This window comes from Coenobita brevimanus, chromosome 111, assembly GCF_032717465.1.
Source record: "Coenobita brevimanus isolate Jiangsu-jjx chromosome 111, ASM3271746v2, whole genome shotgun sequence".
Lineage (NCBI taxonomy): Eukaryota > Metazoa > Arthropoda > Malacostraca > Decapoda > Coenobitidae > Coenobita > Coenobita brevimanus.
The window spans coordinates 9,683,316-9,702,150 of record NC_137064.1 but is presented as its reverse complement, the minus strand read 5'-3'; the positions used below and the strand labels follow the sequence as shown (position 1 = coordinate 9,702,150).

Genomic DNA, 18,835 nt, shown 5'->3' with positions numbered 1-18,835 from the left:
AGCTGGACTTTCAGAATTACATGAGACTGCACGTGAGTGCTTTCCACACACTACTAAACAAAGTTAGACCATTCATTGAGCGCCAGGACACAACGATGCAAGAAAGCATTGCAGCAGGAGCCAGACTGGAAGCAACACTTCTCTTCCTCACAGCAGTTTGCTCATACACAAGACTGCAGTACCTGACTAGGATATCAAAGGCTAACCTATGTAGTGTAGTTCCTGAGACTTGTCAAGCCATCTATGATGTCCTTAAGGACGACTACTTGAAGGTAAATAACATAACACTATACAATGAATACATCACTTTATTTACTTCCATACAAAATTGTTTTGTAGAATGAATTCCTTTATAGAGTAGATTACAAAAATATGCTAGGTAAAAGTCTCTTCCTTCTGTGAGGTCAGAGTCTGTACCTCTCTCTCTGTCTGTCTGTCTCTCTCTCTAACCAGACTGACCTCTACAGTATATGTCCTCAAGGAGGATAGGGAGGGCTGGTGAAAGTTCGAGGACAGGGAAGGGAGGAAATGGTTAGGGTGAGGCGATTATGGACAATGAATTAGTGAAAGACAGGAAAAAAGTTGAAAAAAAATCCATGATCATGACTTAACTGAGGTTTAAAAAAAAAAAAAAAAAAAAAAAGCCATGCTCTGTCTAGCTACTTCGACATGGTGAGTGAGGTAGGAGACGGTGGCGTCTTGTGAGGCGCGCTACTTAACCAACACTAGTGGGGGGGGGGGGAAGCCATGCTCTGTCTAGCTACTTCGACATGGTGAGTGAGGTAGGAGACGGTGGCGTCTTGTGAGGCGCGCTACTTAACCAACACTAGTGGATCAAGCAAGCGTACGTGACATCGCCCTGCACTCCCCAATTTGGGTGTGTTGCGAGGACCGTTCCGCCTGGCCAGGTGCGCTGCCATGCACCGTGTGAATGGGGCTGTAGAAAAGGCATCCACAGACGTGCTGTAAGTACCCTGTACACTGCTAAATATTTTCCATAACCACTTATAATTCGTCATTCTCTGGTTCCTTTTCATTTATTTCATGCTTTATGTCCATTATTGGAGTGAATAGCATGTCCGATAGGGAGTTATTTAGGTGGCTTTCAAAGTTAGGTTGAGTTAGGGTCCTTAACCCGTTAACTGCACATGGCGGATTTTTGGAGGTGTCCGTGGTGCGCAGACATAGGGGTAAAAATGAAATTTCCCAAAGGCCAAATTTTGTCTTAGGAATTGATAGAATACTTTGGCAGGAATTGATAGAACACATGCCAAAGTATATACTAACGAAATATTAGCTCAATATTTACCTTGGTAAAGCCATGGATGAGCATCGAAGTGTCTGATTCCCTGTAGGAATGTATGGTTCTCGTTTTCTTTTTCGATTTCGGTTTCAGTCAGTTTTGAAGGCTCAGACATATGTGGATGGGTCGACCTTGGTCACTATGGCACTATATTTGAAATTCACCTTTGCACCCAGGGCTGTATTGAGCAGTCGCACTCGGAACAGCCAAGGCTGTATAGAGCAGTTAACGGGTTAAGTACCAGTCCAGCAGGCATGGGCCCACTTTCCGGACATGCCTTTGGTTGTATTACATCGGGTAGTGGAGGGATTACTGAATATTAAACAAACTTTTATAAATTTGCATAAATGACATGATGTGTATTTACTTAGCACCAACAGTTCATAAACTGTGGGGCAGAAGAAAAATCTACTTTATCCCTAATGTGGAAAAAAAAGAAAAATATCCAGTGATTTTTTGGATCAGGGTGGCACATAGAGAATGTGATGAAATACACCCATACCCCATAATCAAGTGCATCAATAACCCGCACTTCACTAGACCGAACACAAGAAATAGGGGAACAGTTTGAATGTCTGTTGCCTCGCTATTCCGACACCCCGCCTCTCCCTAGGTTTGAAACGAGGCTCTCTGGTCCTCCCTTCCTCGCTCCAACCCTTCTCTTCTCTCCCCTCCCCCCTGTCCCTCCTCCATCCGCCACCACACTCAGCACCACCAGGTATGTCTTCTTCCCTCTCCCCCTGCCCTCCCCTACCTCTGGTTGTCTCCCTTTCCGTTCCCCCACCCTCCCCCATCCCCGCTTGCCTCCTCCGTATTTACCTAGTATTTACCTAGTTGTGATATATAGAAAATGAGCTACTCTTGTGGGGCCCTGTCTGTTTCTCAGTAAGTCAAATTTTGCTTTGAACTCGTTTAAATTTTTAGACTGGACAACATTTTTGTCCAGGCTATTCCACAGGTTTGTGCATCTATATGGAAAACTATATTTCTTGATATCCTTCAAGCAAGTTGGCTTTTTCAGTTTCATTCCATGTCCTCTTGTTACTCTCCCATCCCATACAAACAGATCTACTCTGTCAGTTTTTTCTACTCCCATCATGGCCTTGAACACTGCAATCATGTCGCCCTTCTCTCTCCTTTCTTCTGAGGAAGGCAGATCCAGCTCTTCCAGCCTTTCTCTGTATGACATATCTGCCAGGCTAGGGACCATCTTGGTTGCTGTTCTTTGTATTCTCTCGATCGTGTTTATATCTTTCTTTTTGTGTGGGGACCACACTGCTGCCACATATTCCAGCCTGGGGGAGATCATGGTCACTATCAAATTTTTCATCATCTCCTCATTCATGTACTGAAATGCTACTCTTATGTTAGTCAAGAGATTATATGTCTATCTAACTATCATGTTGATGTGTATTTCAGGTGATAAATTATCCTGGACCAGCACTCCCAAATCTTTCTCTTCTCTCACTTTTGTGATTGGTTCCTTACCCATCAAATATTTCAGTGATGGCCTCTTGGCATTTTTACCCATTTCCAATAATTTACATTTTTTTGCATTGAATTTCATTTCCCATCTTCCTCAGCTTCTACTCTCCTCACGATCTTTGCATCATCAGCAAACAGATTTGCAGAACTGTTCATTACCATAATGTTTACATAAATCAGGAACATTACAGGAGCTAACACCAAGCCCTGTGTGACTCCACTTGTTACTTCCCTCCATCCAGACATCCTGTCATTTATTACTGTCCTCATTTGTCTCTGTCAAGAAGTCTCACATCCACTCCAGGAGTTTCCCTTCAGTCCTTCTATGTGCTCTAATTTCCACATTAGTTGCTTATGAGGTGCCTTGTCAAAGGCTTTCTCCAAATCTAAATACACACAATCCACCCAACTGTCTCTCTCCTGTAGCACATCAGTCACTCTTGAGTAAAAGCTCATCTAGTTGGAAACACACAACCTTCCACTTCTGAATCCTGACTGACTTACTGGCAAATTGTCCATCTCTTCCATATATTTTATCCATCTGTCTTTCAGGATTCTCTCGCACAATTTTGCGATCATGTTAGTCAGGGACACTGGTGTATAATTCAGGGTTTCTTCATTGTTTGCTCCCTTATAAATTGGTACCACATTGGCCCTCTTCCATTCCCAAGGCACTTTCCATTCTTCCAGAGAACACACAATTAAACCGTGAATCTTATCCACCAGTTGTTCTCTGTATTCCTTCAGTACCCAGTTAGAGATTCCATCCAGTCCTGGGGCCTTTCTTACATCTTGAGATTTCAGTAATTTATACACTTCCTGCACTTTCACTTTTACATCTTTTATCACTGCATTTCTAGTCACTCAGTGTAGATTCGCCCATAGGCAGAAGTAAGAGGAAAGAGTGAAGGAAGGAATGACTTAAAAGAGCGTAGGAAAGAAAGACTTTACACTCCCTCTGCTGTCTTTCTTTCCTTCACCCTTTCTTCTTACTTCTGCGTGTGGGTGAATCTACACTGAGTGACAAACCAAATGGTTTCCTGTACACCAGGAAACCATTTACTATGCTGGGTGGTAACCGTATAACCAAATTATGGTGCCAGGTGGTTTAGTGGGAAATTAAGGCGTTCCAGTTGGATTGAGCCGGTGCAGGTTTATATCCAAGAGGAGGTTGGGGTTTATTGATTGCTTAATGCCACTCAGGGATGAGTGAGGCTGGTCACTTTCATTTTAAATGTTAGGACGATCTTGCCTGGTCCTGGGCTCCTATGCTCCTCATGGGGCGGCATAGGATTGGATGATGGATGGATGGATTTCTAGTCCCTCCCCTTCCACAAAATCACCTTCTTTAGTGAAAATCAATTTGAAACATTTGTTCAGTATTTCAGCTTGCATTGCTGCATCTTTATAGACCTCTCCTACTTTCAGTTTTTTTATTCCTTCATTATTTTTTCAGTTTGCCATCAACAAACTTGTAAAACAATCTGGGTTCGTCCTTACATTTGTCAGTTATACCTTTTTCAAAGTTCCTTTCTTCCTCTCCATGTATTCTTGTATATTCATTTCTAGTTCTTCTGTATTCTTCCTTTGTTCTGTTATTACCTGTCTTTCTCCATTTGTTTCTTGTCATGTCCCTTTCTTTTTTTTGCCATCATACACCCTCTGTTAAACCAATCCTTTTTCCTGTTCTCTTTCTCACTTACCCTTGGCATATATTTTTCCACTCCCGAATTTATAGAGGTCCAGAAAGATATCCCACTTCTGCATTGCTCCTCTCTGAATTTTTTCCAGTCCACCTCTTCAAAAAATTTCCTCAATCCTGTAAAGTTTGCTTTCCCAAAGTTGTATCTTCCCTTCCTATAAAGCTCATCTTTTGGCACCACATTCCATTTTATCAGTTGGTACTCAGTCACTACATGATCACTTTTTCCCATAGGACACAGATATTTCAAAGATTCAGTTGTGTCAGGTTCTTTGGTTAGCAGTAAATCAAGTCTTGTTTGTGTGTCATCACCTCTGAATCTTGTCTCTTCTTTGACCCACTGGGTCATTACATTATTCATTGCTATATTTAACAATACAGTGCCCCACGAATGTTCACTGCCTCCTGGATCCCATTCCTCCCAGTTCACCTCTTTACACTCAAAATCAGCCATCCGAATTATGTTGTTGCTTTAGGTATCTAACCATGTCTGCAACATCTCTTGGTATTCATTATCATTCCATGCCCTTGTCTTAGGGGGAATATATACTGTACTACTGTGATGCCTCACTTGCCATTCCCTCTAGTTTCTAATTTCATATTTGTCACGTCAGCCCTACCCTCTCCCAGTTTCACTTATCCACATCTGTGTTGTTCTTCACATCTGTTATCATTCCTCCTGTTTTTTCTTTTATGTCTCTTCTCCATAGTTTGTGTTTACCATCTCCCATATGGATATCAATGTCCTCTCTCAACTTGGTCTCTACAAAGGACGTAATATCTGGTTTATGTACCGTCAAGAAATCGTTGATTTCTAACCTTGCCAATGTTAAACCATCAACATTAGTATATGCCACTTTCAAAAAAAATATGTTGTTTTTTATTCCCTCTTCACTCCTTCTCTCCTTTGATACCACTTCCCCAATTTCTGATCCATAACTCTCCAATAGAACATTGTCTTCTCTTCCTCCATTCTCTGCTTGTTTTTTTCCTTCGCTTCCTTTACTAGCTCCTTTATTTTAGCTCTTTCTTCCTCATTTGCATCTCTCTTAATCCAAACATTCGTAAATCCCTCCTTGACTGGTAGTTTCCATGTTTTGTTGACAGTTTCATTTACCATTACCTGAGACTTAAACTTTATTTTTAGTGGCCTCACCCCTCCATGCTCATACTTTCCTAGCCTAAACACTTCTTCGATCTTATCTTAAGCTTCATTGTTACCCTCCATAACTATTGATACTATCCCTTTAGCCCTTCTCAGTTCTTCTCTTTTCCTTTCTGATCTTGCTGTCATACATTTTTCTTTTACTCCAGAAATTATCACTCATTTTTTATTGTCTCCTACATCCCTGACCAGAGATTCTCAACTTCTTAGTACTCTAACCATGTCTTTCTCCACCTTTTGCTGGTTTTCCTTGATTTGTTGTTCTATAATGTCTTTCAGATTTGTATTTCCTTCCTCTTGAATTTTCTTCCACCCTTTGTGTTGCTCCTTGGTTTCTTTAATGTGTTCATCTTGCATCCTTGATTTTGATTCATGCTCATCTAGTTTACTTTTCATCCTGTCCCTTTCTTCTTTCAACCTCTTATTATCCCTCATGAATTGTTTTATTTCATTTGAAGCAGATTCATTACTCACTTTTAATTCTGTAACTTGTCTTTCTTGTTCAGCACTGCGTGTGCAGATGCTGTCCAAGTTGCTGTGCATTACCTTAATCTCTTTCTCCTGTTCTAATGTCCGTTCCTTCAACTCTGTAATTATTGACCATATCTTTTTAATTTCCTGGACATTCAGCCATTTTCTCCACTCCTGCTACTGTTGTTTGGTTGTTTCGTACTTCCTTTATCCTGATCTTTATTGGAGAAGCCCGCAAATTCACCACCAACAGATGTAAACAGTGAATTGTCCCTTTCCTACATGATATAACCTTACAAAAACTTTCTATTTCCATCGTGTCTTGTACTCTTATATGACCGAAACCTGTCTCCCCCCCCCCCCACTGATAACAGACGGGACTACCACTCATGTATTCGTTCACATGATCACAATAGGTCGGTTTTCATGTTGCCGCTGATTGAGCGATTATTTCCCCATGATCCACAAAGAGCTCCGTCTCTGTCGGTGACCTGTGTGTCTGTGTCTGTGTGTGTGAGGGAGTGAGTGAGTGGGTGGGTGGCTGAATGAGTGAGTGAGTGTGTGAATGAGTGAGTGAGTGAGTGAGGCTAGGGGGGAGCGGTAAGTAGAGCAGTTTGGCTTTCTTGTCTCCTTCCCCTGTCCCCCCCATCCTCCCCAACCCCCACTTATCTCCCTCCCATTTTATCTCCCTCCCACACCCCTGCTTGTCTTCCTTCCCATTCCTCCCCTCCCCCACCCCCGCTTGGTGCACCGCCAGCTGCCTGCCTAGCTGTCACTGTCATTTGCCCCATGGAGCATCTCAACAGCACACGTCCCACTGCTGTACCCTCCTGCATGTGATATTTGATGTACCATTTTTTAGCAATAGTACTGTTTATGAGGATAATAACATTACCTATAGTGTTTCTGTGCCTGTCTCTGTTGATTTAGTAAGGCATATGAGAGTTTGGGTTTGGGTCTGGAATGCATCTCTGGCTTTTCTTCATTATCTGAAAGGAAAATTTGTTTTGATATCCAACACACTTGCAGACCGAACACTCCCACTGGTACACAACACTATCAGATATCAAGATATGGGTGTATATAAGTGTAAATTTGTATGTCAATATGTGCCATAGTTTGACTGCTACAGTGCTGTCAAAGACATTTTTTATGGATATGAGATGAAAAGGGCACATTGGCATATGGGAATACAAATTTCCAGGTGAGTATCTAGTCTGGTTTAGTCATAATTAGTATCAAAACAATTTTGAAATCAGTTTTTAGTCTGAATCCTAGGATTTGTATCACATTCTTCCTGAAAATAGCTGATGATGTTTTGTTACAGTTTTGGAAGTAACTTTTCAGGACGTCTCCTGTAATTTACTATGTCTAGTGCCAGACAATTTCATTAATCACTTTGAAGCTTCTGGTGGTCTGAGGATTAAAAAACTGTTTGAGTTAAGTGTTCATGTGTATGGAATTACTTGCCTGCTTTACCGTATTAAACTGGCATTGATGATGAGCCTACACATGGGAGCACTTTGCAATCTCGTTGGAGCAGCTGTGGCATTTTCCCAGGACCTAGACCTTATATTTCCATGCACTTCACTGTGGAAAGGACCATGGCTGACCTTGATGAGGTGCTTTCTACCACAAGGGGACATGAGATCCCTAAATATGTATGTACCTGTAGGATGTCCCCATATCCTTATGTGGTATATGCACTGTGTAGTACCTGTAGGATGGCCCCACAGAGATAGTTGCCTACCTTTGGTTGGTGGGTTAGCGTGGTCAGCTCGGTCAGACAGATCCTGGTTAAGCAGCAACAACAGAAACTCTGAACTGTTAAGTCACAGGTGATTTATTCATGTCTGGAAAACCTTGTAGGGTTTTGAACATAAAGGTACATTGATTTAAAAAAAAAAAAAAAAAAATTGCTAATGTTTTACTTTTTATTACTTACAGGTTCTGTGAGTGTGTGTTGCAATATGTTAGAGGAAGGAGAAAACAGAACTGTACAATATACACATAAGAATAAGACTGCAGAACCTGTAAGTGGTTTAAAAAAAAAAAAAAAAAAAGTAGCTAATGTTTTACTTTTTAATACTTACAGGTTCTGTGAGTGCGTGTTGCAATATGCTAGAGGAAGGAGAAAACAGAACTGTACAATATACACATAAGAATAAGACAACAGAACCTGTTCCTTGTGATAAGAAAGAAGACCTAGAAAATAGAGGTGACCAGACTAGTCAGTCTTCTGCTGTGGAGCCTGTTCATAGTGATCCCAAACAAGTCAGTGAGGAATGTGCAAGTACAGAAGACACATGTCATCATCAGCAAAATGAAAATGAAGCAGAGTGTGATTCTGAAAGCCAGATGTCAAAACACAAGGGCAAACATGGACACAGAAATAAGAAGGTAAGCATAAGGTATCATAAAAATTAACTGAGGGACCATAGCTCTTATTTGCTTTCAGAACTATGGGTTATATGTCCCAAATGTTATACCCCTTGGCATTGTAAGACACTACTTTTATATACCCCTCAGTGCAAGAAGGGAAAGTTAACACTGCTACAATAATTTGATGTAATTAGAAGTCCACCGGATAATTTCAGCCTCATATCATCAGTGTAAAGCAGATGGCAAGAAAGAGTTTCATCATGCCTTCATTTTCCCACTCCAGCCTCATCAACTTTGATAATATGAACTATAAAGACCTTTATCATCACTGTCATCATCGTTTTCATTTTCCTCATCATCTACCAATCATTACATCAATCCCACTATTATCCAGACATCCACTACTGGGACAGTCCAGTACCTGGACACTGTGATCTGGCTGTTCAAAACAGTTATTTGTACATTTTTCCACTTTATCCGAAAAATGCATCCCTGCAGGTGGAACATCTTTGCCTGCCAGTAGTCTTGTGGCGCCATGCTGTTTGGCTTGGTATCTTACCCAGCATCTGTTGGGTATGTGTACACGTGTGTATGTATGTATGTACAGTTGCGGACATATCAAACAGAAACACCCCGTCCACCATCGAGGTGGTGTAGTTCTCTCCGCATCTGGTAACACTGTTTGATATGGAACTTCACCAGGTTACGTTCGGTTGCCAGGACGAACTGAATGCTGCGATCATTGCCGCTGTGCGCAGTCATTGATGGTAATGTACGAGCAATGTTCCGTTAGAAAATATACTGATGATAGTAAGTTTTTTAATAGTCACACAATACACCCTTTACATAATAGCAGTTATTATGAATGACACGGATTTCATAAGTGGTTTAGTTTCGAGTCATGAACCATGCAACAGTTAATAATTCATTATCTGAGGCATGGTTTTCAGTTTCCCCACAGCTATCAATGAACAGAAACTTATCGTGACGCCCATCCTCTCAACCGTGAACCTGACATTGGTAGACCTCTGAAATCGAAGCAAGTTCACTACATATAGGAGGTGGCGCCACAGAGGGCAGCAGGGTGGGGATGGGGGACCTGGAAGACAGGAGGAGGGAGGTGGGTGAGGATTGGGATGGGGCGATAGTGTTCAAACTGGGGGCTAGAAGAGAGGGGTGATAGGGTAGGGGAAGGTGGACTTTGGTAGATGACAGGAGCTACAGTGGGAGGGATAGATTACAAGGTGATGACTGGACCAAATCAGTGTTTCATGGAGAATACGGAATTTTAAAGTCAGACCATGAAACTATCTATCTATCTATTGCCAGACGCCATAATCCCGAAAGGGGTGGCCACTTGACTTTGAGTTACCTGTTTTACGGGGAGGGGCACTAACCCTCCACCAACCCACTTGTTGACACGTAGGGAGCACGTATGGGTTGGTTATATGGTAACCACCTAGCGTTGTAAATGGTTTCTTGGCTTACAGGAAACCATTTGGTTTGTTACTCAATGTAAAGCCACCTGTGAAGGAAAGAAAAGCAATAAAAAGTTTATGTTGATATTGCTGAGTGTTGTTATTGACCATCATGGTTTGTAACAATTCACGACACACTTTCCAGTAGATGGCTCAGTACCCCTGTGCAATATAATGAGTATGGTGACAGTTTGCTAATGTGCAAATATATTACACGTCCCTACAGTTTGACAGATGTTACGGATGTTGTCATAGTGATTGGGAAGTACTCTTTTAGCCTGTTACGTGGTATCATTATGGATGACGACTGATATCGCAAACAGAGTAGGGATAGGGCTATGTAGATTTTCCCCTTAACACCAGTAAATATGAACAGTCTGACAGTAATGATGGTCCCTATGGTTCTCATTAATATCTGTATGGCACCAAGGTGAAATAAAGGTGGATTTACTTAACCCTGGTATATGTTACCGTTTTTGGTATGTCGTGTTTGGCTGTTGATTTAAGATTGCCAATGGTTATTATATTTAGATTCACGTTGAGCAACTGTCGTATGCCGTAAGCATTCCTTCACAAACCATTGAGCAAACAATGGTGGAACAAGGTTGTGATGTCTGCAGTTATCCAGTTTGTGCACGTGCATATTACATCAACTGTGCCATCAGTTACAGAAATCGCATTAATGCAAATGCATACTTCATCTGCAGGGTGTGTGTTTTTTTTGTTTTTTTTTTAATGCTAAACAACCGAGTGGCGTTCACACTGTATGAAATAGATAGGATGAAGGTAAAGTCAAGGACCATTGCCCTGTTCACGGAGAGCAACTACTGAGCCACACATTTCAGCAGCGTCTGAACATGGAGCTGTTGCCCTGGCCGAGTAATAGTGTATATTGCAATCCACTGAAGAAAACAGGTGAACCACTGTTGTTGATGTATGAATATGTAATCTGCGGTTCATGGCGGAGCAGTCATTACGGCCATCTCCCCTCCCCATCAGTACCTGTCTGAGTGTATGCAGTTGTCGGGAAGAGGGAAGGAGTGACAGTAAACCGGATACTGAGGCTGTGCATCAGATTAACAGTTACGCGTCCTTCATACCACAATTTACTCTGTCCCTATAGGGTTAACAGTAATCCGGCATAAAGGTCATACAATACAGCTGATAAGTCATCTCTTTACCCACCTATTAGCCCATCCCAGTATCGCTACCTATGTTTTGGGACCCAGTCCATCCCCTTCACCCCTAGTAAATCACGTGCTGATTTACTATCTGTCTATCTATCTATTGCCAGACACCTCAATCCCGTTTGGGGTGGCCACAAACAAATTGCCTCCAAGTCGCCCTGTCCCCCGCCACTTCACTGCCCTGCTCCCAACTCACACCCCCCTCTCTCATATACCTCTCCACCCCATCCCTCCATCTCACCCTCGGCCTCCCCCTCCCTCTTCCCCCCTCCACCTCACTCACATACACTCTCTTCGTCAGTCTTTCACCCTCCATCCTCTCCACATGGCCAAATCACCTCAGTATGTTCCTCATAACGCTTCCTATCACATCCACATCCACACCACAACGCTCCTTTATATCCTCATTCGTCAGCCTGTCCCTCCATGTGACTCCACAGGCTGCTCTTAAATAACTCATTTCCACTGCTATCACTCTTGACTTGTGTCCTTCCAACAACGTCCAAGCTTCATTTTCATACGTTAGAGTTGGTATCACAATACTGTCATGTAGTAACATTTTCACTTCCATGCTCACTTCCCTGTTTCTTATCACTGGTTTCAAAGAACCAGCAACCTTTCTTCCCTGCTGTACCCTTTCAAGCACTTCACCCTCCAAACCTCCATCCTTACTCATCACACTACCCAAGTACTTAAACGTACTCACATTTTCCAATTCCTCACCATCCAACCTCGCTGTACATTCACTGACTTCACCTCTCTCAAAGACCATCACTTTACTTTTCCCTACATTCACCTTTAGATTCCGTTTCTTACACACTCTCCCAAACTCATCCACCAAGCCTTGCTGCTCCCCTTTGTCTTCACTCAACAACACAGTATCATCTGCAAACAACAGTACAGGGAGTTTCCAAACACTGTCCTCTCTCACCAGGGCCACTCCAATATCCACTACCCTACCTTGTACCTCTTTTATTACCCCATCCATGTACAGATTGAACAACCATGGAGACATGACACATCCATGTTTCAACCCAACTTTCAAAGAGAAAAATTCACTTAGTTCACCATCCACACGCATTGCAGCCTTCGCACCATCGTACATACTCTTCACAGCATTCAACAACTTCCCATCTACTCCATATATTCTTAACACTTTCCTCAATCCTTGTCTATCCACCCTGTCATATGGTTTCTCCAAATCCATGAAAGCCGCATACAACTTCTTTCTCTTCTCTAGAAACTTTTCCACTAAAGATCTAAGAATGATTATCTGATCTACACAACCTCTTCCCTTCCTAAAGCCTCCCTGTTCTTCTCCAACTAATTTCTCTGTTCTTTCTCTAACTCTGTCAATAAGTATCCTACCATACACTTTTCCTATTATACTAAGAAGACAAATGCCCCTATGATTACGACACACTTCTTTTTCCTCTTTTCCTTTGTACAAGGGAATAATTATACCTGACTTCCAATCCTGCGGGACTCTACCTTCCTCCCAGGCCAATTTGCACACCTTCCACATCCATTCTACTACTATCTCTCCCCCATGCTTCAGAATTTCACCACACACTCCATCAATTCTTCGGTCTTTCCCTGATTTATCTTTCTTCATTGCTTCCACAACTTCTATCCTACTGATTTCTTCCTGTCTTCTCACCTCCCTCCTTCTCCCAGCCATTCCCCAGCATTACTTCCATCCTCTATGTTCAACAATTCCTTAAAGTGTTCTCTCCATCTGCTCACTTTTTTTTCCCTTCTCCACAAGTAATCTACCATTTTTACCTTTCACTCCCCTGCTAACTTCACTTCCACCCTGTCTTACTCTTTTCACCTCTTTCCAGAACATTTTCTTACAGTCCCTCCACTTTACACTCAAATTCCTTCCAAATTCCTCATCCACTCTCTTCTTACTCTCTCTTACTAATCTTTTCACCTCATTCTTTCTTTCTACATATGACTCTCTCTTCCGCCTCTCAACTTCTTCCACGCCCCTATTTCTCATCCATTCATTGTATGCTTTCTTCTTTTGTGCCACAGCCTGTCTCATCTCTTCAGTCCACCACGCTGTTCCTTGCACCCCCCTCCATCTTCTCTTCCTTCCACACACCACATCACATGCTGCACATATTTCTTCTGTAAATATCCTACACACACCTTCCACGTTTCCCATCTGCTCCAATTCATATTTGCCCAATCGTTCCTCCACTTCTCTCTTATACTCTGCCTTTTTCTCATCCTCTTGTAACCTTTCCACTCTCCTTGCAACTACTCCTTCCTCTCGTTTTTCCCTTCTTCTATTCCTCCATCTTACTTGAATCCTAATTCTGGCCACCACCAAGTAGTGGTCAGAAAGTCCACTCCCCCAACCTCTATGAGCTCTTGCATCCATTACACATCTTCGCATCTTTTCATCCACACACACATAATTAATCATTGCCTTCCTTTCATTCAGTTCACCACCCACCCTTCTCATCACTCGCCATGTATACCTGTGGATCATTTTATGCCTGAAGAGGGTATTGGCTATCACCAACCCCCTCCCAGCACAAATGTCCACCAACGCACTGCCATTCTCATCTATCTCAGCAGGCACACCCCACTCAACAACTATTCCATCCACCTTCACATTCCCAACTTTACCATTCATATCACCGATCAAAAACACTCTCTCATTCCTTCCAAACTTTTCCATGCACACTTCTACATTTGTCCAGAACTCTTCTCTCACTCTTCTAGCACAATCTTGCGTTGGTGCATACACACACAATCGCCCACATTTGTAGTCCAACTTTCAACTTTACCCACACAATCCTTGACCCAACTGATCCATACTGTCTTATGCTCTTCTTCCATCTTTTACTCACAACTATACATACTCCTTCCTTTGCCCTCTCATTCTCACCTACTCCTACACATATACCCCATCCATACTCCCATTCTCTCACACTTTCTCCTCGCCATTTTGTTTCAGTTATTCCACATACATCCACTTTCGCACCCTCAAGCACCTGGACAATCTCTCTCTCTTTCACCTCATCATTCGCTCCTCTTACATTCCATGTACCCTTTACCAAGTCCTTTGTCCGGTCCTGGGTCGTCATTGTTTGGTCAGTCCTTGTCTGAGGCTTCTTGTTTGTTTTTTTAGTTAGTTGATTTCCGGGGAGGGGCACTAATCCTCCGCCAACCCTTTTAGTCGCCTTTTACAACAAGCAGGGATACTGGGGGAGTGTTCTTGAAAAACCCCCCTACCCCCAGGGGGTGCCATACAGATATTAACGAGAACCATAGGCACGAATCACTCCTGTTACCGTACTTCGTGGGGTGGAAGACGCACCTTTTTGTCTCAAAATCATCTTCAAATATCCCCATGCGTCCTTGGAGGCGAGACTACCTTGGCTCCATTTAGAAGAATCATACAGAGGATCACCTCACTGTTTGGTAGTCAAGTATTTTTTTTAGAGTATAAACACCTTTGATTTATTGCAAAAAGTTACATTCACTTGTGTATATACTCAGATTTTACGATTAGAAACACCCAGGCTTAAGAAAAAATTTAGGGTTTGTTTACAACTGGCCATGTGACTGTCTGGGGGTTTAGCGGTATAGCAGTTTAGCAATTTAGCATCTAGCATACACACTGCTTTAGCAGGCTAACATGATCACTGGTGAACTCCCTGCTAACCTTCTGAAATGCAGTCATGATCACTTTGCTTGCCATCCATTCAGTAGCTTGTAAGAGAATCATACTGGAGATGATGGCTAGCATGACATTTGAGTCACTGTAACAGATGTCTCATATGGAAATTCAATAACTCTTGTTTGGCTGGCTTCTCTTACTGATATTTTGTTTCATTAGAGACAAGAATATAACAGAAGGAAACAGTTTTATATTACCGTTACTGAAAAACGGGAAAAACAACTGCATCATTAAGCAGTACTGTCTGAAATTACAGCTTATTAGCAGTATAGCAGTTTAGCACCTAGCTTTCCCCCCTAGCTTTCCCCCAACTCTCAGAACATGATCACTTCTGAACCCCTTGCTAACTTTCAGAAAGGCAATAATGATCACTTCACTTGCTATCCAATCACTGACTAGCAAGGTAATCATATTGGAGATGTTGGCTAGCTTGACTTTTGTTGAGTCATTGTAACAGACGTCTGTCTCATATGGAAATTCAATAACCCTTGTTTGGCTGGCTTCTCTTACTGATATTTTGTTTCATTAGAGACAAGAATATAATAGAAGGAAACAGTTTTATATTACCGTTACTGAAAAACGGGAAAAACAACTGCAACATTAAACAGTACTGTCTGAAATTACAGCTTATTAGCAGTTTAGCACCTAGCGTTCCCTCAACTCTCAGAACATGATCACTTCTGAACCCCTTGCTAACCTTCAGAAGGGCAATAATGATCACTTGCTATCCAATCACTAACTAGCAAGGGAATCATATTGATGTTGGCTAGCATGACTTTTGTTGAGTCACTGTAACAGATGTCTGTCTCATATGGAAATTCAAAAATTCTTGTTAGGCTGGCATCTCTTACTGATATTTTGTTTCATTCGATACAAGAGCATCATAGAAGGAAGCAGTCTTGTATTACTGTCAGTGAAAAATGGGAAAAAGTTGCAACATTAAATAATACTTTCCGAAATTACAGCATTATTAGCGGTTTAGCAATTTAGCAGTTTAGTGCCTAGCGATATGGAAATTCGATCACCCCATGTTAGGATGGCTTCTGGTACTTTTAGGGTACATAAAAAGGTGTAAACATTCCTTGTAATTGATTTTTGAAAACATGGTTGTGTTGTTTGATTCTAAAGTTCACACATGCAGGCATTTGAAGACATGCAGGCATTTGTTTTGGAGATATAGTGTATTCCTTCACTTAATGCCCTTTGTATTTTCTTAAGTGAATGAAAGAACTGGTTTTATTGAGTTTTGTTTTTTTAAGTTCACTTCACGAAAAATAATACTTATCTCAATATACCGATACGTATGTAGTGTAGAGATGAACATCACGTCTCAAATTACTTTACTAAAGGAATCGGACACTTCTTTCATAAACAAACCGGTAGTGTTAAGATGGCGTCGTGGTATGGATAACATTTTATAAGGAAGGGGTTGTTTGTTTGTTTTCTTGTCTTGTACCCTTCTCTTACATAAAAATAAAGACACCAAACATATATATATATATATACAGTACTGAAGAGAGACTCTAATGTGTTAAGATAGTGTCATGGAATGAAGTAACATTATGTAAGGAAGGGGTTGTTTGTTTTCATGTCTTGTACCCTTTTTTTTACATAAAAATAAAGAAACCAAAGACAGATATACAGTACTGAACAGAGGTTCTGAAAGGTGAGTGTGTATTTTAGTGAAAAATACTCATCAAGCAACCTTTCTGTAGTCTTAGTCAAGCCATACTTTTTTCCTCAGAGTTTCCCTTCCAGAATTAGGGTGCGTCTTTCACACTGCAGCGTCTAACATGCCACGAAATACGGTAACTATTATTTATTGTATCGAGAAAATTCCTACCCCCCCCCCTCTGCATTCTATATCAGTCGTCATCCACAGTGTTGCTACATAAACGCAACAAGAATAGCTCCCAGTCACTATGACAACAGGTGTGACATCAAACATTCTAGGAACGTTTCATATATCACCATGTGATTACATAGTCATCACCATACACTAATACTGCAAGGTTTGTGTAATGTGCCACCCCATGGAGAGTAGGTCGTCCTTTAAACAATATAACAAAACATGCTGGTTGACTGCGTAATGTGCCAAAGTCTGCATAACGTTTAACAGCCTGACTGTCAAATTCCATAATCAGTGTTAAACTATAGCTGATCTGGCACTATGTCACCAGCGTATCATTTATCCATCCCATCCTAGTTTCCTGCCACGGTACACTCTCCCACCAGCCAGATCAGTATTGCCCCCTTCTCTCTCCTGTCTCCCAGGAGCCCCACCCTGCCTCCTCCTGTGACACCACCTGAAGAGGTCTACCAGTTTCAGGTTCACAGTCAGGGAAGAGGGGGAGTAACGGTAATTTTATGATTACTATACAGTAAGACCTCACTATAACGGACTAACTGGAGGCCCAAGCCAGTCCAAAAAATGCAAAATTCCGATAAAAGCAACATCCTGACTTCCCCCTGCTAATCTGGACTTTTTCTGGTATATCAGACATTAGTCTGGATCGTATGAATGTTTTTAAACTGTTTTGACTACCGTTGTGGTACTGTACTGCATTATAACTTCACTACATTAATCAAATGATACAATATATATAATAATACTGTACTGTACACTGATAAACATGTCTTTTATTTACCTTATTGTGGTGAGCATACCTGAAGTGGTCAGGCAGTTCGGACTGCTTCTGGCTTTATCGGACTTTTTCCGATATATATAGGAATTTAGTCTGGTAGCTCCTCGAGTCGGATAAAAACAAATTCCGGTCTATTGAAGTCCGTTATATCGAGGTTTTACTGTACGGGAATGCAGACTGTTATAATGGCTTATGTGCTGACCGTCAGTAAATGTTAAATGGCTTGTGATGTTTGTCGAAAGTCATACTTACGAAACCTGTGTGTTTCATGTGAATAAATTACGAATATGTATGGTGTGAAATTATTTAATTGCTATATTCACAAAATGTTATTTTCAGTTCATTGCCAGGCGAGACATTGTTTATAAACCACCAGTAACTCTGCACAGCGGCAATGATCACCGCATTCGGTTCGTCCTAGCGACCAAATGAAACTTGGTGAAGTTCCATACCAGTCAGTGTTACCAGATGTGGAGAGTGTCACACCACCTCGCTGGTGGACTTGGTGTTTCTGTTTGATATGTCTGCAACTGTACGTATGTATGTGAGTACAGTATATTTAAATGAGGGAAAGATTGTGCATGTATGCATATGAGCATGTTTTGTGTGTGTGTGTGTGTGTGTGTGTGTGTATGTGTGTGTGTGTGTGTGTATGTATGAGAGAGAGAGAGAAACACCGGAATGACATAAGCAAAACTCTTCGAATAAACAAATGGAGGAGATCGCACAACATCGGTCCTTCCTCTCTCTCTCACTCCATCTGCATTCCCTCCCTCCCTCCCCCTCTTTCTCCAGAGAGGGAGAGAGAGAGAGAAAGAGAAAAAAAAAAAGGAATGAGAAGCGACCTCCAGTCTTTAGTAAACAAACGAAGGAGATAGGCATAATATCAGTCCCTTCTCTCTCTCTTATTCTCCATTCCTTCCTTCCCTCCCTTCCCCTCTCTCTCTCTCTCTCCAGGGAGACAGGCAGACAGACAGACAGACAGACAGACGGAAAATGAGACAGACAGAGAGAGAGAATAAATATAGGAATGACAAGCAATCTCCTGTCTTTAATAAACAAACAAGGGAGATAGGCATAATATTGGTCCCTCCTCTCTTCTTCTCCATTCCCTACCTCCCTCCCCCCCTCTCTCTCTGGAGAATAAATACAGGAATGACAAGTAACCTCCCGTCTTTAGTAAACAGACAAGGGAGATAGACATAATATCGATCCCTCTCCTCTCTGTCTTCTTCTCCATTCCCTCCCTCCCTCCCTCTCTCTCCCTCTCTTTTTCTCCATTCCCTCCCTCCCTCCCTCTCTTTCCCTCTCTTTTTC

General features: G+C 41.8%; 1 protein-coding gene across 1 annotated transcript in view; it reads left to right on the top strand.

The window, feature by feature from the left end:
* The window catches only part of drosha (ribonuclease 3 drosha), a 575,197-nt gene that overhangs the window by 97,448 nt on the left and 458,914 nt on the right, over window positions 1-18,835 (top strand). The window contains exons 4-5 of the mRNA XM_080286434.1: window positions 8,074-8,189; window positions 8,323-8,526. Of these exons, the coding sequence (XP_080142560.1) occupies window positions 8,074-8,189; window positions 8,323-8,526 (320 nt within the window). The remainder of the gene's footprint in view (window positions 1-8,073; window positions 8,190-8,322; window positions 8,527-18,835) is intronic.